The following is a 25179-nucleotide window of genomic DNA, read 5'->3' on the forward strand; positions in this document are numbered from 1 at the left end:
ATTTAATAATTTTGTAAAACTATTTTTAAGCACTATTGTTGGATTATCTTTAGTAAAAACATTTGAAAAACTGAAAAATTACTTATTAAAATTTTGAATTAGTACGTTAAAATTTAAAAAAAATATAATACTAATTAATTTAAAACAAAAAAGGGATTCTCGTTTGAAAAAAAAACATAAGATTACCTATTGTAACAGGACACTAATTTAATACAAAAAAATCTCAAGAATTTGAATAAATTCATTATTTTTTTAAAAAAAAACGAGGGTGTCTGGTGAATCACCTTGTATAATAGTAAATTCACTAATGAATAAGCCAAGTGAATTTAAAATTATTTCAGTTGTTTGCTATTACTTTAAACAATTTATGTTGTTCTGTTGACGCCCTTTTGCGACTTTGCGTGTTTACTGTGTGTATAGGTGCAATGTACATTAACAGTTAATACCTACATACACTATCAATATGTTAAAAAATATTTAAACATAACAATACATACTATCATATGTACTCACAAACAAAGACATACCTATGTATATCAAAGATTAAACACAAATTTAAATCCTGTATAAATTGGCTTTTGAAGGTTATTTAATGGCCGTGATATAGTTAAACGTGATGTAGTTAATTCGTACTTTTCGTAAAGAGTATTATTAATTCGTATTATTTATGAATTATATTGATTTGTATTTTACTGTGTGTTATATTTTATTTTTAAATTAAATTCAAACATATTTGCGGATACAAATTAAAGTATTTAAGTACCTATAAACATTAATATCCACGTAATTGGAAATATTATTAAATTTTAATGATGACCATTATGTAAACATAATGGGTACTTAATTGTATAGTTCACAAAATGAGACTATAGTTATTTTATTTTATTTACAAAAAAATCTTATGTCTTTCGAATAACTATCGATACTAGCTTTAATAATATTAATATTATACGAACAGTGTGTCTTACTGTTTATTTGTTGTTAAGCATAAAGATTATACCATTTTTTGTAATCGACCGTGCACGCGTATATTTAGTGAAAATTAGTTTTCGTTGTATTGTGAACGAATTACTCAATTAAAATGTCAAATGAAAAGCAGAAAAAAAGTCTGCCATTTTTCGTGAATTTTACAATAGCTGGATTGTCTGGGTAATAATAAAATTAAAATATAAAAACTACATTTCAACTATTGTATATACCTATAATTAATTGCAAATAAATTATATAACCGTGGTGTGTATTGTATAGGATGGGAGCTGCGGTATTTGTCCATCCATTAGAAGTGCTTAAATTTCGTATGCAGCTAAGTGGTGAAAAAGGCACGACTTCGGATCACAAAAACTCGTTTGATGCAATCATAAATATGGCAAAAAAAGAAAAACTATCGGGATTTTATAAAGGAATTTCTGCAAACTTTATTAGACAACTTGTTTTTACGTCAACACGGGTAGGCACCTATGCCACACTTATGGATGAAATTAAAAAGTGAGCTAACATCGACAGATATAATACATTAATATATATGTGGTACCTAATATTAAAGTATAGGTACATTTTGAATATATTCCGTAAGCTAATTCGAATAGTTTAAATAGGTACAATGATTCGTTTAAAATGTAAATGGAATTTTTGCCCCAAAATTAAACATATTTACACACGACACGCATAATATAATATATATTATAATATTTAGTTATATTATATAAATTACCCGTTTAAATATAAGCAAAAAACCAGTGTAAAAGTCACACGAATAATAGTAATAATCTTGTGTGAACGTGTGTACGTGACGTTTGGACATAATGATGGAATTGCATGTATTTAGGTATTATACCTATATAGGAACGACGGCATTATTGAGATTTGTGTGTTAAATTATTTGTTTTAAATGAAGTCATTTTTAATTTAGTTTTGACGTAACAGCTGTAAAATATGTATATATAATTATATTATGGTACTCAGTATATTGTATACACTAGCTAAATCTTAAATATCAATCGTCCTATATAATAAATAATCATGTATGTTATATTATGTTCATGTTCATATGTACCTAATCTAACTAGCACATCAATAAAGACATATAGTAGTATGATAATATTAATGTATCGATAAGATTGGAATCTAAGAGATACTGATTTACCTACATAATATTATTATAAAAAGTATTTTATTAATATATATGTTAAACAGGCGAGGGCATAACAGCGTATTAAATAGCGCACTAGCAAGCACGTCTACCGGAGCATTAGCTGCGTTCATTTCCACGCCGACCGATGTAATCATTGATTATTCAACGTGAATATTATTATTTGGTGATCTAAAAGTCTATAACCACCGATAATATTAAACGCTGTTATGTAGGATATAAATTGGTCGTTAATCGTTATATATGTTTAATCGCAGATTGCGGTAGTCCGTATGACGGCCGACGGACGATTGCCAGAAGAAAGCCGGCGCAACTACAAACATGTGTTCGACGCATTGTGGAAAATCCGAAAGGACGAAGGCGTAACGGGGCTTTGGAGAGGGACGATGGCTTCCGTGTACAGGGCGATGACGGCCAACATGACCCAGTTGATGTCCTATGACACGGCCAAAGTGTACATGATGGAAAATTGTAAGATCGCTTACCGTTTTTACTATCTATATGACCTATATAATGGTTTACGCAAATAACACGAGTTGTGCTGTAAAAAAACAGATGGTTTTTAAAATCAAAAAATGTATCAAATTAAATTTGTATTGTAATTTGTATTTACAAGATTATACGTCAAATGCAATTTATGTAGGTATGTAATACATCATCCATATATTATAGTGTCCTTCTCCACGGACAACGGATATACTTAATAAATAAATGTAAGGCATTTTTTGAAGTTTTATAGAATACTCGTTCCAATGATAATTGAAATTCCTATAGTCAATTAACACTAAGGTCACAATCCGATTCCCCTATATCAATTAATTGACGAGTAACACCCTATACAAATTCATCCGTTTATTATGGCTCATTCTGTTTTAAATATTAGGCCAAAACCCAAAAGTGATATTATACCATATGGCGAATTTTTTACACATAGGTTGATTTGGCTTATGTGGCATAAAAATATTAAAATTACCTACCTATATTTCGAAAACGATTATAGATGATATGAAGGATGGTTTAAAGCTCCACACTGCATCAAGCATGGTTTCTGGAATTGTATATTCCGTCTGTTCGAATCCAATGGACGTGTTAAAGACTAGGTAAACGATGTGTTATATTTTTATACACTATAATATTATATATTATATACTAAAATGGTATTACATCACTTTCGTAGAATACAACAACAGAAAATAGTAAACGGAAAACCAGAATATTCAGGCATAATAGAAGTGGCGTCGATTTTGATGAAAACCGAGGGAGTGACAGCTTTATGGAAAGGCTGGCCTTTTTATTATTTAAGAGTTGCTCCAGGTACTATCTTGTTATTTATTTTCATGGAACAGCTTAAAAAAGGATATGAAGAAAATTTTATGAAAGACCCGTAATCAACAATTAACTTTACTATTGACGCATTGGTTTTTGATCAATTACGATTGTAATTTGACCTACCTTAACTATAATTATACAGTACCTATACGCATTTATACATATTTTATGTTATTATAATTATATTACTGACTAAGTTAAAATGTGTAGATAATTTAATGTTCATTAATAATTTCGAGTTACCTTCTTATCAATTTATTAATTAAATCAAAATAATTAATAACATTAAAATCATCACTACTGTACAACCAAGTTGTGAATCACGAATAATTTTTTTTACAGACGATAACTTTTCAAATAGGTACATAATACATTTTTTTAAATTATTGTATTATTGTTTTTATACTTGATGATAATAATAAAAAAAACTTACCTCCAAAGTCAACGAGCTTAGGTACATTTAGATGCTTCTCCCACTTACATAGTTACATGTATGAACTATGGACAGGAACTTATATCAATAAAATAATCATTGGTATTTTTATATTTGCTTAATTATATAAATAATGGATAAAAACGGATAAAAGTCCAAGTTTGCGTGATAAATTCTTAACATATTAACACGAGCATAGTGAAAAATTTATTGAACTTTAAACAATTACTGTTTTTTTTATTTTTATTTACAAAAATACATTTGAAAAGAAACATCATCATTGATAAAAAATATTGGCTCTTATAACAAGTCAACTCTGTTAGGTCAGTAACCTGAGTAGAATTTAATAACTTGATTGAAATTTTTTTCCGTTCGAACGTAAAGTAAAATTGTATAAGAGTACCTAGCAAAATAGTTTGTTACTCGTGATAGCAAGTTGTTAAAATCTGGTCTTGCATATTATTATGTTTACATCACTGCATATATATTATGTATAAAACTATGTGCTCTGCAAGTTTTAAAATATTAACCATTAACAAATAGAAATGAATGTTTTTCATTAAAATAACAATAATTAAAGCATAGGACAATAGGCAATAAAATTAATATATAACTATATTTTACTCATACAATAACAAACAAATTAGCTCTAATTATCGAGTGTAGGTATTTGATAAAAATTCATTTAGGTTATTAATCACTAATGACCTACTTAACCACACATTTAAAAATGGCTTATATCATGAAATTCCTATTTCGAAATATTTGGAGCCGATAACTATTTAGCGCGTCTCCAGTCCTAGACACATTTCGCGTTCACGTTCATATTTTGTATTATAATAAATGTATACCGTATAACCTATTACCTGTTATATTATTCTTTCTACGAATGATCGTAACTCAATACATTTAATATGTATATTGTATACATAGTGGTATTTTACACAAAAAATGTGGCAAGTGTGCGATGTCTTAACATACGTAGTCACAGAAATATTAAGATATTTGTAAACATAAATAAAATATCATAATTTTGATTATACAACCTTAAATACTCCATTAAAAAATTTTTAAAATATAAATAATGACTTTGTAAAAAGCGGACCTATACCATAGAATAAATTTAATTTAGTTTAGAGAGTTTGATAGGTGCCTATTTTGTGCCTACCTAGTACCTATGTATAAAAAATAATACCTATGTAATATGTATAGGTACTTTTATTATTAATATTTGAATTTAAATATTATATTATTATTAAGGTTTCAAATGTCAACGTTCATAGACATCGGAGCTGAGCGTGTGCAATATAATTATTATATACTTTCACGAATAAAAAATTACGATAAAAGGAAGTAGGCACCTATATATTGCAAATTTGCATACGGAAACAGCAAATAACGAGTATTGGGTGTATACATAGCATAGTTAGATAAATATAATAAGACTTATGAGTAAAGGGAGCTTTTACTCAGGGGCCACACACTTAAAACTATTACCTACCATTAGTTTTAAAATTTAATTCATTCTTACTATAATATTACTTGATGCATGATAAGTTTATTTGAGATTTAAAAAAAATTATATAACCTTATTGTATAATATAATAACTGTGAATAAAACAATTTTTTTTATTATTTTGCTAATGAAACACTCAATATTGATCTCACACACCGACACACTTATATATATAAATATATTGTAAATTCAATAAAAATGTATGAATATTTCCAATATTTTGTAAATCTTCTAACTTTGAGTCTTGAACGCTATATACTGCTCTATGTACACCAGGGGTCTCAAAAGTCAAAATTGTGGCTCATAAGTCGTGCTCGGCCCGTAAACAGCTCTAATCCGACACTCCAAAGGACAATGACAAATATATTCAATCATAATATGTATACAACAAATCGCTATCGTCCGCACCTATATATACTTACATACATATGTGTATGTAAATGTACACATAAATACATTTATATTTAATATTCTTAAATTATAAAATATTATGTACCTACAGATAACTACTCCAAGGTACCTATAAATTATTTGGCAGTACAATGTTAAACTGACCATTTGAAATCGTTATAGAAACATGAGATGGTTAGATGGAACGATGAACACCTGTAAGACGTGTCTTTGAATAGATACAGTCCCTTTTATATTATGATAAACATATAATGTACAGCATTAACCTGGTGTAATCTCTATTATTCTCAGAGTTGAACGTGAAACGAAAAAAAACCATAGCAAATGCTATTAGCAACCCCGAAAATTATTCTACAACATTTCTTACAAAGCGTGAGTTAGGTCTCTTTCTCTCTATATACATACATATATTGCCTTCGCGTGTTTTTATAACGATTTCAAATGGTCAGTTAAACATTGTACTTACTGACAAATAATGTATACCTCGCAGACTGCAATAGTTATGTTGTACATAATATTTTATAATATAAGAATATTAAATATTAATATATATATTTACGTACGTACATATATACATATATACATATATATTATATATATATAACCTTATTGTTTAATATAATAACAGCGAATTAAATAATTTATTTGTTTATTTTGCTAGTAAAACACTCAATATTGATCTCACACTCCCGGTATAGCCGTATAGGTAAATATGATACCCTTCCCAACACCACTATAGAGTGTTTACAGTGTTAAAACTCAAAATACGTCAGATCTGTATCATTTATGTATCGGATATTGGTTTTTAAAAATCAAATCAAGCTCAAGAAATGGAAACTATTAGTGCAGTCCGACGGTTTTCGAGTCTCGGCAGAAGTCGTAAATGATTTGGTTAGGTTTTATACTTGTTCGAAAAAACATTTTAGCCGTCACCTGGCGTAATATATTATTGTGACTGTCGACGATCGTCGTACAGAAAACAGCATAATATTGTACTACAACCGTAGGGGAGATATTATTAAGTATTTTGGTACAAGTACACTTTAGGTACAACAACCGCGTACCTATAATAATTTATGAATTATAGGTCAAAGGTACGACGGCGAACGGCGGCTACGCGTTGCAAATGCGAAATACAAGTGCCTACACGAAACGCGACGCGGTAACACTGTGTTGCCAAACGGCGGCGCGCGGCGGTCGTACGACTCTTGTTTGGGGGATTTTTACGACGCTGACAATGCCTATTGCTATGTATATATAGTACGACTGTATAACAATCGGTTGTTTCCTAACCTTCCGAAATTCCGATTTCCATTTTTGCCCGTCCCGTCCACACGCCCACTCGCCCGACCTCCCGACTTCGACCACCCACGACGGGTGCGTTTGGTTTAGCGATCGGCGCGAAGGGGACACAATCGTAAAATAATACGATCGAAAACGGCGTAGGTACCTACGCCGCCATGATATCATACTAATACGCTATATTTTTCCTCGGCCCGTTAAACGGAATTTCTGGCCCGGTTTTCCGCCCTCGAACGTCCAAAAAAAAAAAAAAAAAATAATTCAAAACGAGAGCCGTGAGCACGGGAATCGTACGAGTGTCGTGATTTATGGGGGCCCGGGGAAACGGACGCCATTCACGCGACACGGACACGTGCGACCTAAACATCACACGATCGCATTGTACAGCTGCAGTCAACGTCGTCATTACGATATTGTTATGCAAATCTCGTTTGTGAGACCGTACTCGGTAATCGGTAATATCGCATAGCGTCGTGCGAGTATGCAATACGCATAATCGACATAGATCCCGAGCCGGGTCGTTTGAAAAACGATGATAATAATAATGTAATTAATACGAATATCGGTGGAGCGCACGTCAGCCGCCGTAGCCTCTGACGTCTTTGATGCGCGGGTCGGGCGGATTCGTACGCGGCGATAAATACGACGATAACGATGATGATAACAATAATAATGTGATAAGGAAGGAAAAAAAAAAATAGTAGCGATAACGTCGTCGCAAGCCGGTCGTCTTCACCGATAACTCCGCACGCGCAAAGACGACGACGACGAACGCACTGTATTGCCGCCGCCGCCGCCGCCGCCGCCTCCACCGCTTCCGTTCTCGCCCGGTGTGACCGACAACAGCCGCCGCCGCCGCCGCCGCCACCGACGACGACTACGACGACGACGACGATTTGCGCGCGCGGACGACGTCGTTCCGTTTGGCGCTTTAGTCGTTTATCAGACATTGGCCGGTCGCTTCCCCGCCACCTCCGCCGCCTCGTTCGATCATTAATCCCGCGCCGTTGACGGGGACGACGTCCCTCCTCGTGTACAATGACAGCCGGCCGGTCGAAACGCGTCTAGCACCGAACGCTCGCGAGTCATTCGATCGTCGGACGCCGTTTCGGGCACCACTGGAAGAAACCCGCGACCGCTAGTAGTGGTCCGGTCCGTCGGTATTTGTTCCCCGTTCGTTCGGCATTTCGTGTCCGCAGAACCGCCGCCGGTTTTTTCGCCTTCAGTCGCGTCGACGCGGCCCGATAGACAGTCGTCGTCAGTCTCGTCTCGCGGCGATCCGTCTTCTCTGCGATCATGGCAGTCAACGGTACCGACACCAACAAGGTGACCGTCGTCCTGGGCGCCCAGTGGGGCGACGAGGGCAAAGGCAAGGTGGTCGATATGTTAGCCACCGACGCGGACCTCGTGTGCAGGTGTCAGGTGAGCGCAAAAGCCGTGTGCACGTTACCCCGACCGTATTTTGTTATTATTATTATTATTATTATTAAGGTTTCAAATGTCAACGTTCATAGACATCGGAGCTGAGCGTGTGCAATATAATTATTATATACTTTCACGAATAAAAAATTACGATAAAAGGAAGTAGGCACCTATATATTGCAAATTTGCATACGGAAACAGCAAATAACGAGTATTGGGTGTATACATAGCATAGTTAGATAAATATAATAAGACTTATGAGTAAAGGGAGCTTTTACTCAGGGGCCACACACTTAAAACTATTACCTACCATTAGTTTTAAAATTTAATTCATTCTTACTATAATATTACTTGATGCATGATAAGTTTATTTGAGATTTAAAAAAAATTATATAACCTTATTGTATAATATAATAACTGTGAATAAAACAATTTTTTTTTATTATTTTGCTAATGAAACACTCAATATTGATCTCACACACCGACACACTTATATATATAAATATATTGTAAATTCAATAAAAATGTATGAATATTTCCAATATTTTGTAAATCTTCTAACTTTGAGTCTTGAACGCTATATACTGCTCTATGTACACCAGGGGTCTCAAAAGTCAAAATTGTGGCTCATAAGTCGTGCTCGGCCCGTAAACAGCTCTAATCCGACACTCCAAAGGACAATGACAAATATATTCAATCATAATATGTATACAACAAATCGCTATCGTCCGCACCTATATATACTTACATACATATGTGTATGTAAATGTACACATAAATACATTTATATTTAATATTCTTAAATTATAAAATATTATGTACCTACAGATAACTACTCCAAGGTACCTATAAATTATTTGGCAGTACAATGTTAAACTGACCATTTGAAATCGTTATAGAAACATGAGATGGTTAGATGGAACGATGAACACCTGTAAGACGTGTCTTTGAATAGATACAGTCCCTTTTATATTATGATAAACATATAATGTACAGCATTAACCTGGTGTAATCTCTATTATTCTCAGAGTTGAACGTGAAACGAAAAAAAACCATAGCAAATGCTATTAGCAACCCCGAAAATTATTCTACAACATTTCTTACAAAGCGTGAGTTAGGTCTCTTTCTCTCTATATACATACATATATTGCCTTCGCGTGTTTTTATAACGATTTCAAATGGTCAGTTAAACATTGTACTTACTGACAAATAATGTATACCTCGCAGACTGCAATAGTTATGTTGTACATAATATTTTATAATATAAGAATATTAAATATTAATATATATATTTACGTACGTACATATATACATATATACATATATATTATATATATATAACCTTATTGTTTAATATAATAACAGCGAATTAAATAATTTATTTGTTTATTTTGCTAGTAAAACACTCAATATTGATCTCACACTCCCGGTATAGCCGTATAGGTAAATATGATACCCTTCCCAACACCACTATAGAGTGTTTACAGTGTTAAAACTCAAAATACGTCAGATCTGTATCATTTATGTATCGGATATTGGTTTTTAAAAATCAAATCAAGCTCAAGAAATGGAAACTATTAGTGCAGTCCGACGGTTTTCGAGTCTCGGCAGAAGTCGTAAATGATTTGGTTAGGTTTTATACTTGTTCGAAAAAACATTTTAGCCGTCACCTGGCGTAATATATTATTGTGACTGTCGACGATCGTCGTACAGAAAACAGCATAATATTGTACTACAACCGTAGGGGAGATATTATTAAGTATTTTGGTACAAGTACACTTTAGGTACAACAACCGCGTACCTATAATAATTTATGAATTATAGGTCAAAGGTACGACGGCGAACGGCGGCTACGCGTTGCAAATGCGAAATACAAGTGCCTACACGAAACGCGACGCGGTAACACTGTGTTGCCAAACGGCGGCGCGCGGCGGTCGTACGACTCTTGTTTGGGGGATTTTTACGACGCTGACAATGCCTATTGCTATGTATATATAGTACGACTGTATAACAATCGGTTGTTTCCTAACCTTCCGAAATTCCGATTTCCATTTTTGCCCGTCCCGTCCACACGCCCACTCGCCCGACCTCCCGACTTCGACCACCCACGACGGGTGCGTTTGGTTTAGCGATCGGCGCGAAGGGGACACAATCGTAAAATAATACGATCGAAAACGGCGTAGGTACCTACGCCGCCATGATATCATACTAATACGCTATATTTTTCCTCGGCCCGTTAAACGGAATTTCTGGCCCGGTTTTCCGCCCTCGAACGTCCAAAAAAAAAAAAAAAAAATAATTCAAAACGAGAGCCGTGAGCACGGGAATCGTACGAGTGTCGTGATTTATGGGGGCCCGGGGAAATGGACGCCATTCACGCGACACGGACACGTGCGACCTAAACATCACACGATCGCATTGTACAGCTGCAGTCAACGTCGTCATTACGATATTGTTATGCAAATCTCGTTTGTAAGACCGTACTCGGTAATCGGTAATATCGCATAGCGTCGTGCGAGTATGCAATACGCATAATCGACATAGATCCCGAGCCGGGTCGTTTGAAAAACGATGATAATAATAATGTAATTAATACGAATATCGGTGGAGCGCACGTCAGCCGCCGTAGCCTCTGACGTCTTTGATGCGTGGGTCGGGCGGATTCGTGCGCGGCGATAAATACGACGATAACGATGATGATAACAATAATAATGTGATAAGGAAGGAAAAAAAAAAATAGTAGCGATAATGTCGTCGCAAGCCGGTCGTCTTCACCGATAACTCCGCACGCGCAAAGACGACGACGACGAACACACTGTATTGCCGCCGCCGCCGCCTCCACCGCTTCCGTTCTCGCCCGGTGTGACCGACAACAGCCGCCGCCGCCTCCGCCGCCACCGACGACGACGACGATTTGCGCGCGCGGACGACGTCGTTCCGTTTGGCGCTTTAGTCGTTTATCAGACATTGGCCGGTCGCTTCCCCGCCACCTCCGCCGCCTCGTTCGATCATTAATCCCGCGCCGTTGACGGGGACGACGTCCCTCCTCGTGTACAATGACAGCCGGCCGGTCGAAACGCGTCTAGCACCGAACGCTCGCGAGTCATTCGATCGTCGGACGCCGTTTCGGGCACCACTGGAAGAAACCCGCGACCGCTAGTAGTGGTCCGGTCCGTCGGTATTTGTTCCCCGTTCGTTCGGCATTTCGTGTCCGCAGAACCGCCGCCGGTTTTTTCGCCTTCAGTCGCGTCGACGCGGCCCGATAGACAGTCGTCGTCAGTCTCGTCTCGCGGCGATCCGTCTTCTCTGCGATCATGGCAGTCAACGGTACCGACACCAACAAGGTGACCGTCGTCCTGGGCGCCCAGTGGGGCGACGAGGGCAAAGGCAAGGTGGTCGATATGTTAGCCACCGACGCGGACCTCGTGTGCAGGTGTCAGGTGAGCGCAAAAGCCGTGTGCACGTTACCCCGACCGTATTTTGTTATTATTATTATTATTATTATTATTATTATTACCGACGACGACGACGACGATCCGAAACCACCGACCGGCGATGAATTTTTATTTTTATTTTTCACCGATCGTGTTTCGCGTTCGAGCGTCAGTAGGCCGCGTGAGATTTTGACAGCAGTCCCACCGCGACAACAAAAACAATAATAATAATAATAATAATAACTTTCAAGGTTGCCGGTGCGCGGTAGACGGCTCTATATTTTTATTATTATCTACATTTTATCATTTTACCTTCGCGCGACCATAAGGTCAACGCGCACTGCTCATCTGCACAGAAACAAGAGAGACATTACACACGTCAAAAAATATATTTAAATTAAAAATATGCCGCGCGGTGCCAAAACAATTTCGAATTTTTTCCATCTCCAACACATCTTTTGGCCTTCTTTTCTTATATGATATTTTTCACGTCATTGCATGCCGCCAACCTAGGTGTTATTTTTATATATATTCTTTTTCCTCGTCGAAAAATTATATTTTTCTTTTTGTGCAAGACTTGGCGGTGTTTGCTTAAACACCGTGTGATGGCAATGAGTTTTATTACCTCCAACACAAATACTATTAAGTGTTATGAAGGTTGAATTTACTATCTTTGAATTACACTGTCGACCCATCGTCATTAAAATTGTCTTCCTTTTTTTCTTAGATTGTGATATTTCCCCGTTATTATTATTTTATTTTAGTTCATTAGGTATGACATCTATAATTAACACATCTACCTAACTGAGTATAATCCCGATTATAATTGATATTACAGTTAAAATATTGTTTTTCAAAATAAATGCATTGGGTTGTTGTAATAACAGTATCACTTTGATTTTTCAACATATCTAGGTAATTGAGGTTAATTTCTTATTAAATGTTAATTTTTTTATTTTAGGGAGGAAACAATGCAGGCCATACTGTTGTTGTAGATAATAAGGAATTTGATTTTCACTTATTGCCTAGTGGAATTATAAATCCAAATTGCAAGTCTGTTATCGGTAAGATATACCTAATATATTCCTTTATAATTTTTGCTTGTAAGTTAGGTGGTAGGTATATATTTTAGGAAAATAATATACCCTTGAGGGCTACATACTAGTTGCAAACTAATTATTCAGGTTAATATTATAACATCAATTGTGGACACTGGTTAGATTGGCACAATCTTAATGCTGATAAATAATCGGTCCAATAGTCGTCGATATCAAACAATAATTGTCCAACATCCGCAATCGTTATATTAAAAATATTAATTGTAAATTTGTTTGCAATTAGTGTGCATAGGCATGCTCAGACTCTAAAAACAGGTAGTGCCCATATTTATCATCGGCCATTTAATCAACCGTTTTATAAATAGAACAATCCTATTTGAAAATTTAGTGTTCCATAAATAGTTTATAAAATGTTATTTTGATATCATTTTCTGGAATCACGCGTGTGGTATACCAATAAGTAACAATACAGTTATAATTTATAATGATCGATGAGAAAAACATAAACACTAATTTTAAAATATTTATATCCGGTCCAGAAAAAAATTTAAAAAACTTACTCCTTCATATAAATAAATAATAGTTGTCAAATATGCTCCTATAAAATGAAAAATTGTCAGATATTTAAACTGTGCAACTATAAATGTTAAATATAAACTTGTATTGCTATGAAACAAATTTCTATATTACTTAGCTATGTTTTTAATGATTATTTAAAAACATGCAAACTCCTAGAATTTCCAAGCCCTAATTATGAATTACAGATCTAGGAATAATAGAAATCATAAAAGTATTTTATGTGCTCATAAAAACATTCGTCTGTTATCCATACTACATTGTACTGCGTAATTTGTTTTTTACTACAGTTCATTTTGAAAAAAACACGTTCACACCTACAACTAGTTACAAGTATGATTGTAAACATTTTTAAAGTCTTAAAAACACAAGTATAGTATATACTGTGGAATTTCCAGTTGTTTTCAATAAATCAATCCATTCATAAATAGATTCACTAGTTGCACCATTTAGTTACATAGCATTTTGATGATTTTTTAAAAGTTTCAGTTCAGTTATTAAATCTTCCTCTGAAACCTTGGAAAATATTGATAATATTTCATATTTTATATTATAATACTTATCAAAATAATATGTCTATACACCATACTGTATAGTGTATAGTGTATACAAACTTTCAACTATAGAGTGAACATAGTGAATTATTCAATTTTTTTCAAATTCGTTTTAAAAAAATGATGTAAAATTGAATGAATTGAGTAGTTTCGGTAAATTAAGGCAATAGGGCGCTTCGGCCCATGAAAAATCACGGATCGTGTCTGGGCACGCCTATGTATTAAATATATTAGTATCTGCAATTCGTATGTTATTTTTTTACATTTCATTCGCAACTTACATGGTTTATATTACTTTGTTCACAACTTTTAAACACCGACCCTAGTTTATACCTATCAATAGGTAATAAGTGTCCACCAATCTTAATGTAATAAACTTTTTTAGTACCTACCGAGATTATTATTTAATTTACAAATGTTTTTATTGAAACATTTCCACTATGAAAAAGAACTTAGTAGATACTTCAGAAAAAATAAATGGGCTACTTTGCTTAATTTGTCAAAAATCAGTGTTACATTTTTATTATCATAAATTTCTTAGTATTGATAATTTATTATATTTGGTATACTTACCTTTGAAAAGCTCTATTAATTATTTATTATTTTAGTTGAAAATTAACTGTTTTCTTAGTGAATTAATTATAATTCTAACTATGTTGGACATTTTCCAATTTTATGACATTTGTTTATTAGTACAATCTGTGTAATAGTTTTGGTAAAACGGCGGGAAACACTCTTAATTCGTTTTTTTTATAATTGTTATTATTTGGTTAATATTAACTTGGTAATTTAAAATAGTGAAACATTTATTTGCCTGCATCTACAGCCAACTAGCATCAACTGTCTGAACTATAAATTTGATTATTTTATAATTAATTTATATAATTTTAACTTAAAATAAATATTTTGTGTGTTCAAAATATAATAGGTAATGGAGTTGTTATCCATCTCCCAGGGTTATTCGATGAATGCAGTAAAAATGAGAAAAAAGGGCTAGTGGACTGGAAGAAACGATTGTTGATTTCTGATCGCGCTCATCTTGTGTTTGATTTCCATCAGGTAGCCCTTAATATTAATTATGAATACATTAACTATAATTTAAAATAGTGTGCCTAAATATTATTATTAATAAATGTTAAGATTTAGGAACATGCAATTACAGAATAAAATAATGATAATAATTTTTAATTATTCTAAACTGATTAAATTTAAATTGTAGATCCATTTATTGAGTTATGTATTTATAATCATTAATGATAGGTACTTTTTGTATAATTCTTGTCTAATTCTACTTTTAATATTTTAATTTAGTTTTAAAAGATATTGATTGGTTATACTGATTTTATAACATATTATATATTTATATATATACAGGGTGATTCTTTTATCAAACAACACTCATTATTTCCAAAAGTATTCATGTTTTTGAAAATATTTTTTTACATAGTTTCAAATTGTTAAAAAAAACAACATTTTTATAAAAAAATTATATTTTTAAATATTTTTTATCCTTATAATTTTTTAAGTTTTTTACTTTTTTGAATGACAACATAGATTTTTAATTTCATATTCCAAAGCAGAATAATTTGTTGAGTATTGTTAACTAATTCAAAGTTTAGACAAGCAGAGTAGTGGACAAACATTTTGCGGGGTAACCCCGTACCACTCCACTCCGCGCAGCTAAACTTTAAATACGTATAACTCATAAACTACTCACCCTAAATTCGATTTTTATGTATCAAATTACTCAGAAAATTATTCTGCTTTAAGAATGTGAAATTAAAAATCTATGTTGTCATTTAAAAAAGTAAAAAACTTAAAAAATTATAAGGATAAAAAATATTTAAAAATATAATTTTTTTATAAAAACATTGTTTTTTTTAACAATTAGAAACTATGTAAAAAATATTTTCAAAAACATGAATACTTTTGGAAATAATGAGTGTTGTTTGATAAAAAAAATCACCCTGTATATAATATAATATGTATATCAATGCTTGAACCATATAAATTGTGAAATTGGTAATACTATGTCATTATTTTTAGTCATTCAGTAAATTACTTGTTAAAAGACATAGTTTTAAAATGTTTTAAGCTTATAGAAGTTTTTGTAATTAATTTTTCATTTATAAAGAATTAATATAAGAGGTAATACTATCTACATGATTTTCATTCATATAATTACTGCATTTATGACTCATTTTATTATACCATTAGAATCATTTTGTATTTGTATGTGTCTGGTACCAAATTGTTGTATTGCATGTTTTCATAATGACAATTGTTTATAAAGATTTTTACTCCATGTTGAGTATGAATATTAAATTATTATTCTATATAAATTATTATAGCCATTATTGTAATGTTTTAAATAATAGTAGGTAAACAAGTTTATGAACTTAAAATAACCTATGAAACTTAAAATATTTAAAACAAGGTTAAAGGGTCGTTTTATCTCATACTAATTTTATATCATGATTATGAATGTATTTATTTATATATATTTTAAATATAGCAAGTGGATGGGCTCCAAGAAATGGAAAAAGGTAAAAAGTCTTTGGGAACTACGAAAAAAGGTATCGGTCCAACTTATGCTTCTAAGGCTACTAGAAATGGTCTAAGATTAGCAGATTTACTTGGAGATTTCAACATGTTCAAAGAAAAGTTAGTTAAGTTTCTAATTATTTAAAAAAAAAATGAACACTTATAAATATATGAGGCTTTGTAATAGTTAATTTTGAAGTATACTCAAATCCATATTTAATGATATAAATAAAAAATTTTGTATATTATAATGTAAAAATAAATTACATATATGGGCTATTTTTTTGTACACTTCATTAATGTTTATCGATATCATTTAGGTAATATTGGTCAAAACAATTTAATCAATATCTCTATGTATTATAATAACGATTACCTATTACAAGTCCTTAACTTTTGTATTGAAAAAACACTACTTCTTGTAGTTGTATTCATACTAATATTAATTTAAACTACCTATTATGAATTAAAATTTATTTTTAAATTATGATATTAATAGTATTATAATTATATTTATATTTGAAGGTTTTATAATTTGGTCGATATACATAAACGAATGTTTCCATTGCTAGAAGTTGATACAGAAGAAGAGCTAAAAAAATATGAATATTATGCTAATGAACTAAGACCATTAGTAGTGGAAACTGTTGGATATTTGCATTCTGCATTAAAAGATGGGAAACGAATTTTAGTGGAAGGTGCCAATGCAGCGATGTTGGATATTGATTTTGGTAACAGTATTAATTTATAAGATATTTGTTTAATAATCAGTAAATTATGAAAAGTATTTAAATGAATTTGATCCAATTATATAGGTACATATCCATATGTAACATCATCAAATTGTAGTATTGGTGGTGTTTGTACTGGTCTTGGCTTACCTCCGTCAAGAATTGGTGATGTTATTGGAGTTGTCAAAGCATATACTACAAGAGTTGGTGATGGACCATTTCCAACAGAGTTATTTGATGTAAATATTTGTTATACATATAATATTAAATCTTGTTTAAAGAATATTTACTTCTACTAAATTTGTTTTATTTAATATATTTCTTACGCTATTCAATATCTAAATTACATTACAAATATTAAAATGTGCAATAATTATTACTATTTATTTAGGATGTTGGTGAGAAGCTACAGACTATTGGAAATGAAATTGGTGTTACAACTAAGCGAAAGCGTCGTTGTGGATGGTTGGATATCCCACTACTAAAATATACTTCGATGGTCAATGGATATACTAAGTAAGAATTTTTCTATTCATAAAACAATGCCAAATTTTTGATAAATTGTATAGTAATATATAATAATAATTATAACTTATATTACAAATATTTAAGATAAACTAATATATAAAAAAAAAATTGTATAACATTACTGACTTTTTGCTGAACATATAATTCTACTATAGTTTTGCTCATTCAATTTAAATATTTTAAAATTTAAAATACTAGTTTTATATTATTATTAGTGTTTAGTTTTAAATAAACAATTATATAATTAGTAATTAGATATAGTATACTATCAGATTAACTTGTGAATTATCAAGTTAAATAAAAAGTGAAATATTATTATTTATGACCTATGACGTATTTTTATTTTATTTTTCTGTAAATAACAATATTTTCATTGATTTAAAGTGTAAGATTATGACATTTAATTTAATCTCAATCATTAGTAATCAACAACTGTAATACATTCTTTTTTAAAAAAAAACATCATATTAAATTTGTTAATTTTAAACATTTTTCTATAAACCTATTAATAATACAGTAGAAATTATAATAAGTTTAATGGTTAATACATTTACAAGCATTTGAAATTCTTAGTATTCATATTTTCAGCCAGTTGCTTATTCTTTGCTTGACTATTTTTGTTTGAACAAAGCGACGCTACTTGTAATTATTATCATTAACATGAAAACACCAGAACTTGTAGAAATTATGTTTTTATACAACACAAAAATAAAATTGAATTGTGTAATAACTAATAAGTAATGCATATCTTAACAACTACAAATAATGAATAAAATAAAACGTTTGTAATAACTGGAAAGTCATTAGTTATTACTTATTACTAGTAACTAGGAAATGGATTTTAATGTAATAATAAAACCAAATAATATGTAATAATTGCTTAATATAAGATAAAGAAAATATAAAAACAAGAAATATAGGTTAACAAGAAAGTACATAATATATATTGTATTTATCACTTATTTAACCCTTGAAACAATTAAAAAAAAATTACATAGAATCTGACATTTAAAAATATTATGTAGCAATAATTGGCGGCAACATGTTTTACATATTTGTATGCTGATTGAATAAATGTTCTATATTGATTAGTGAAATAAAGGCATACTTCATATTTGCTACATCATTGATATTCAATAATTCTTTGGGATTTAGTTCATTATGAATCTCATTATTTTTTCTGAATACATATGTAAATTTTTCTTTAACTAAATTTCTTACGTCACTTTGTGTTTCGTTTGAATTTGCTAACAATTCATAGGGTTATCCGGTAACAGCATATTTCTGGTTAATAGATGTTTTGTTATACAAAAAAAAAAAAATTTGTGTAACGTAAGTTAAATTACTCTTTTAAGATTTTCTGTCAAATTATTAGCTACTTTTAGATAATGTTGAATATTTTTGTCAAATATCAATGAAAAAAAAAAAAATTAAAATAGATCAAAAATTATTAAAATATGTATAAAGGAGACTTTTTTCAATTCATATACATTATACATTTTTAATCAGATTAAAAAAATTTTATTCCGATAAAAATATGTATTTATTATAAAATTTGTTCTCTACTAACTACTCAATAGTATAGTTTGTTTTATTTAACTTACAGCTAATATATTGTTCCCACCATACTCGCTGTAAACATATATTTTACACAGTGGTTCTCAACCACAGGTTCGCTATAAAAAAAGGTACCGGTCCATGTAATATTGGAAATTTTTTATTTCTATTGTAGTAGTTAAACGAACCAAAACCCAAAGTGGTCCGTAGTCCTACTTAAATCTAGATTCTAGATTTTAAGTGGTCTGAAAGCAAAAAGGTTGAAAACCACTGTTTTAACATATAATCCTGTGGTCACCTGCCAGGACGTAGTGTGTTACACGTTCCAACCAAGATATCATTGTAATTGATCTTTGTTGTAGTAATTTATATATTTTTATGTTTTTTTTTTTAACTTTTAAATAGAATAAAATAATAATAATGTTAATCTATTGAACATTGAAAAATGAATAATTATACTACATTTTCAGAATTTGTTTGACCAAACTTGACATATTGGATACTTTTGATGAAGTAAAAATTGGAGTGGAATATCAGTCAAAAGGAAAAGCGCTCAATTATTATCCATCCAGTTTATTTGAACTTTCATCTGTTGAAGTATGTTTAAATTTATAATGATTGTTATTTTAATTATTGTAATTAATCATAAATTTAATTATTTAGGTTAAATATTTAACTTTGCCTGGTTGGAAAACTAATATTAGTGGCATAAGACATTTCAATGACCTACCAGAAAATGCAAGAAAATTTGTGTTTACCATCACAGAGCTCCTTGATGTACCAGGTAATTAAAACAAACAATTTTACATTTTTAAATTTCGTGCTTTTTGAGATTATGACAGTTACATACAAACATGCAACATTCAAATTATATACAAAAGTAATAATAGTCATTACATTAAAAAGGCCCAGTTGAAGTTTTTAAAAAAAATTAATTTTAATAAATTTTAACTAAATAATATACTTTTTGTAAAATAATAAAATAATACAAGTAAGACATATTTGTTATTTTTAACAGACAAAGTTACGTACAAAATGTTATTGTACTATATATTATAAATTATAATTGTATATGTCTTGGTAATAAATTCAAAATATATTTTATTAACAGTTAATATTAATACAATTATAAATTAAAATTAACATGTATGTATTATTTTTGTTTTCAGTTAAATGGGTTGGAGTTGGCCAAGGAAGGGAATCTATGATTAATGTTGATAATTGATTTATTCTTTTTTTTAAATATTCACCGAATAAGCTTAATTTTATCAAGTTATTACTCAAGTTGATAAATGTTTAAGGCACAAATTACATTAATTATGCTCTTAAATTTCAACTGTTGAATTTTATACAATTAAATATACTTCTTTTCAACTTAAATTTTTATCAATACAGTCAGACTAAGACCAGACCTTGAACCATATAAACAATGCAGACAATAAAATCAAAACTTAATTTATATATCAAATCTATATTTTGAGTTAAGTTTAAAATTACAATTTAGATAATATAAAATGTGGTATAATAATGGCTTAAATACTTATAAACAAAATTATAATTCTTAAAAGATCAGTGTTTCTGTTTTTATTTTAAATTAATAACCATTGTGTATTGTTATTGTTTCAATTAAATAATGTTGCACGTAATATTATTTTTTTCAATGAAAATTTTAATCGGAAATGTTTTTCTGGTAATAAATATTTTTTGATATATATATTTTTTTTTTATAATTGTAAATACATCTATTGTTTTCCATGTTGTTACATTGTTAAACATATTAAAAAAAAAAAAAAAAATTCGTTATGAATTTTATGATGTATACTTTAAAACACAATTAAATATTTTACCACACCTGTATTAGCTGTTGTTATTTTTATGTTGTATCATTATCATTTAAATTATGTACAATTTATGCTAAATATTTTAGTATTACTATATAGAACAACATTTCTACTGCTCAAGTTTATTATGAGTAGTATACTAGTTATAATATATAATATTTTTTCTTACCCCTGGTAACTATCCATAAACTTCTGTAGTGTGTCTAACAGAACTATCAATAATGTAATTATTGGTTAGTTTTATACTTCAGATCTTTCTGTTTAGTTTAAACTTATTAAGTTAATATTTTTAAAGAAATTAGTTTTTCTAAGACCCTTTGTAAATCTACATAAATAACACAAACTTACCATTCAAGTTAATGAAAATGGTTAAACCTAGTATCAACACTTAAATTGTTTCTCAATTTCAGTCTAAGCAACATTGTTTTTTATTACAGGTTAACCTAACCTAATCCGAAGATTGGTTGAATGATTATTAATCTCTCTCCACTTATCTCTTCAACTCCCAGTATGTTCCTATTCTGGTATTTTCCATCTCTTGCTTCAGAAATAGAGTTTTAGGCCTTCCTCTTGCAGGTATTTCTTTAATTAAACTCTATTATTGTTGTTATCCAAGGACTATTCCTTATTAATAATAATTATTAATTATAATTAAATAATAAGTTATTACACATTCGGTCCATGCTTTTCTTCTCAATCTTAGAGTATTCCATATTGATTTTTGAGTATTCATTCTCCTGAAAACCTCAACATTTTTTCTTTTCTGTCCATAGAATTTTTAGCGTTTTTCTCCAACACCATACTTTAAAAGTTTCTATTTTGGGTGTCTCAGTTTTCAGTATAATCCAAGTCTAGAGCTACGCTCCACTCAAAGCTTTTTATAAGTGGTTTCCTGGTGTCCAGACTAATCTAACCTAACATGAGATGGTCATTCGTACCATGTTAAGAGGAGAGATAATTTAGAGGGAGTAATAGTCATTATAAAAGTAAATATTGAAAGAAAAGAGGAAGAGGGAGGTTAAACAAGATAAGGAAAGATGAGATAGTGGCATACAGATATGAGAATAGCATAATAAGAGTGTACACGAGGTAGGAGATTGAGCATTACAGACAAAATTGAGCAAGATGACTAATTTTTTTTAAATTCGTGTGAATAATGAAATAATGACTTACACAGCTGACTACAGTGATGATATTTTCTTACCCAAGTTGGTACCAAATAAATAAAAATTATTATTATTTGACATCTTGCTTTACCTTATATTCAAAATCTACAAACTTTCATAGTATATGTATCGGGTCATTGTTAAGTTACTCAATGAATATACACAAAATACGAAAATGCCAATAACTAAACTTTAAATTATAGATTATTTTCAAGCAACACAATTAAGAATGTATAATATAATTGAGAGAGTAGTGCATGTATTAGAGTTGAAGTGTCGAATCCGATAATTTATGAAATAACTAAAACATGTAGGTAATGTTTATAATTCTTACTTTGATTAGTTATTTTATACATTATCTATCATCACTTCATTAATGTGTCAAATTGTACAAAATATGATCGCTGTTCCAGTGAACATATTGTTGTCAGTACAACACTGGGTTGCCCATGCAAAGTGCAATGTCTTACTTTTGTCTTGATTCCTGTTTATTTGTATCAAATATAAATTACCGCTCAACTGCTTATAGACAGTTGTCAGTGTTTGTATATGTTTGTATGCCACAATAGCTTTGCATGTACAAATATATGTATATAGTTAAATTTAAAATAAATAAAATATTATAACATATTTTGAATTCAAATGTATTTTATACTTCGATGTGTGATTTTTACAAGAAAGGGTCTGCTATCACCGATGAAAACTAGTCGCCACTAGTCGCCGTCTTATTTTGATCAGACTATATATATCACTAGAAAAATAAAGTACATTTAATAAACTAATTAAAAAAAGATAAAACTGAAATACAAATACTAATATTAGATAGAATAATTTATTCATTTATAATGAATATCTCATAAACTAAAAATGTAGTAATTATTTAAATAAACAGAAATATTGTTGAGTATTGAATTGTCTTTTAAAAAAAAAACCTCTACAGTCACGAAAATAATAAGTTATTTAGACTTAATTTTAAATTATTATCATTGTAGATATGTTGAGTCAATTTTTGGTAACTTTAAAGGCTAATACTTTGAAGTTCATAATTCATATCCAGATTTATATTATTAGTCACTGATCTAAGAACAAATGTTTACATTAACATTTTATTTTAATCCTTGATGAAGGATTGATTTTTTTTATTAATTCATAAAGAATGCTAACAAATTCATTCACAATATATGGTATGTCTGAACTATAAAATATATAAACATAATTATTTTATATAAATTCAAACCTATAAAGTTGATTTAATTGTACTAATAATAAACTCACAAATACTCAATTAAAATTATCTATGTCTAATTATAATCATTTAATTTTTGTTTTATAAAAAACATAGAACACCTATTAATTTGTAAAATAAAATATATTTTTTGAATTTGATATTTTACAAACATTTTCATAGCAACACATTATAAATAAGCACATTTTTTCTTTTTCTTCAATTAAATATTGGTGCATTAAGACTATTTTTAATTTATTTACTCTTACAATACAATTATTTACATGCGATTACTAATACATTTTATTTTTAATTAAATTTAAGTGTTTGTGGCTATGAAAATATATTGGAAAGATGAATTACATTTTATGATAACTTATTTAAATATATATATATAATTTAATAGTGTAATATAATCAATTCAAGTTAAATATTATAGTGTATTATTTTATACAAACTAATTAAATATTGTTAATTGTTTTTTTTTCTAATTTGGCTAATTAATGGTTATTGACTATAGAGTTTTCAGACAGTTTTTTAAAATTATTAATCTTCTATAAGTTAATAAAAATATGTAATAATATCTGGATTATTATTTAGGTAATTATAAATGGCTAATTTTTGGCAAAAATATAATGAATTAGGAATAAAGTTTAAATACTTGGCTAGTAGCTAGTGAACCAAACTGTTATGACGTCTACAAAAATAAATATTATCTAAAATTATATATCAATGATATTTACAGAGTAATATTACATTCCAATTCTAAACACTTTTTGTGTATTTTTAAGATCATGAATGACTGATGTACATAATGGTGTTGATAAGTATCGTTTTTTATCATTCAATCAATTTATTATTAATACAGTGAATACTAATAAACATAATATTTAATCTAGTCTTATTAAAATGTTATCTTATTAACAATCATTTTATGTTCTTGTTGTATCTTACTTGATTTTTATTCAAATGATCTCAACAATGTACACTATCATCATTTAGACAATACAACTACAATAATATACATTAAATGAATTTTCTGTTCAGAATTATTAATAGTAATATAACTTTTCAATTCATCATATCGTTTCTATATTATAATACATTGGCACATACTTAAATGTTTTAGGAAAGTGTATAGGTACTTTCAAGTTTTCATGGATGGACTACAAACGGTATGATACAATAATTATAAAAATAAATAAATACTTATTTAAAAAAAAGTACTTATGTTAGGTTTAAAATTCTTAGCTAGTGGAGGAATATGACAATCACTATGATAAAGTCAATTAAGTCTTTCACAAGAACTACAATTTATTAGATATTCAGTTAATTGATTACAACAACATGCTTTATCATGATATAACTATAATTAATATTAAATGTATTAAACCTAGCTAAGA

General features: G+C 30.0%; 2 protein-coding genes across 3 annotated transcripts; both read left to right on the forward strand.

The window, feature by feature from the left end:
* Positions 1-947: 947 nt before the first annotated feature.
* LOC114130513 (mitochondrial 2-oxoglutarate/malate carrier protein-like) lies at positions 948-3681 on the forward strand. Its single transcript, XM_050207810.1, has 6 exons — positions 948-1149; positions 1249-1485; positions 2194-2278; positions 2407-2620; positions 3150-3249; positions 3327-3681. Exons 1-6 carry the CDS (start codon positions 1082-1084, stop codon positions 3535-3537), a joined length of 915 nt encoding a protein of 304 aa, XP_050063767.1. The 5' UTR covers positions 948-1081; the 3' UTR covers positions 3538-3681.
* Positions 3682-7989: 4308 nt separating this feature from the next.
* Positions 7990-21401, forward strand: LOC126551766 (adenylosuccinate synthetase). Of its 2 annotated transcripts, none has more exons than XM_050205895.1 (10): positions 7990-8562; positions 12958-13060; positions 15113-15243; positions 16700-16848; positions 17254-17459; positions 17544-17698; positions 17851-17975; positions 20015-20141; positions 20208-20328; positions 20714-21401. In XM_050205895.1, the coding sequence occupies exons 1-10, from the start codon at positions 8437-8439 to the stop codon at positions 20767-20769; spliced, it is 1299 nt and encodes a 432-aa protein (XP_050061852.1). In that variant the 5' UTR covers positions 7990-8436; the 3' UTR covers positions 20770-21401. The 2 variants fall into 2 exon arrangements, with proteins under 2 accessions (XP_050061852.1, XP_050061851.1); XM_050205894.1 differs by lacking the exon at positions 7990-8562 and adding an exon at positions 11455-12002.
* Positions 21402-25179: the final 3778 nt, after the last annotated feature.

This window comes from Aphis gossypii, chromosome X (assembly GCF_020184175.1).
Source record: "Aphis gossypii isolate Hap1 chromosome X, ASM2018417v2, whole genome shotgun sequence".
NCBI lineage: Eukaryota > Metazoa > Arthropoda > Insecta > Hemiptera > Aphididae > Aphis > Aphis gossypii.

Coding starts and splice junctions, on each gene's coding strand:
- LOC114130513 (XM_050207810.1), top strand. CDS start 1,082: ATGTCAAATGAAAAGCAGAAAAAAAGTCTGCCATTTTTCGTGAATTTT. Junction 2,279..2,406: donor TCATTTCCACGCCGACCGAT/GTAATCATTGAT, acceptor GTTTAATCGCAG/ATTGCGGTAGTCCGTATGAC. Junction 3,250..3,326: donor ATGGACGTGTTAAAGACTAG/GTAAACGATGTG, acceptor TCACTTTCGTAG/AATACAACAACAGAAAATAG.
- LOC126551766 (XM_050205895.1), top strand. CDS start 8,437: ATGGCAGTCAACGGTACCGACACCAACAAGGTGACCGTCGTCCTGGGC. Junction 17,976..20,014: donor ATGGTCAATGGATATACTAA/GTAAGAATTTTT, acceptor CTACATTTTCAG/AATTTGTTTGACCAAACTTG. Junction 20,329..20,713: donor AGAGCTCCTTGATGTACCAG/GTAATTAAAACA, acceptor TTTTGTTTTCAG/TTAAATGGGTTGGAGTTGGC.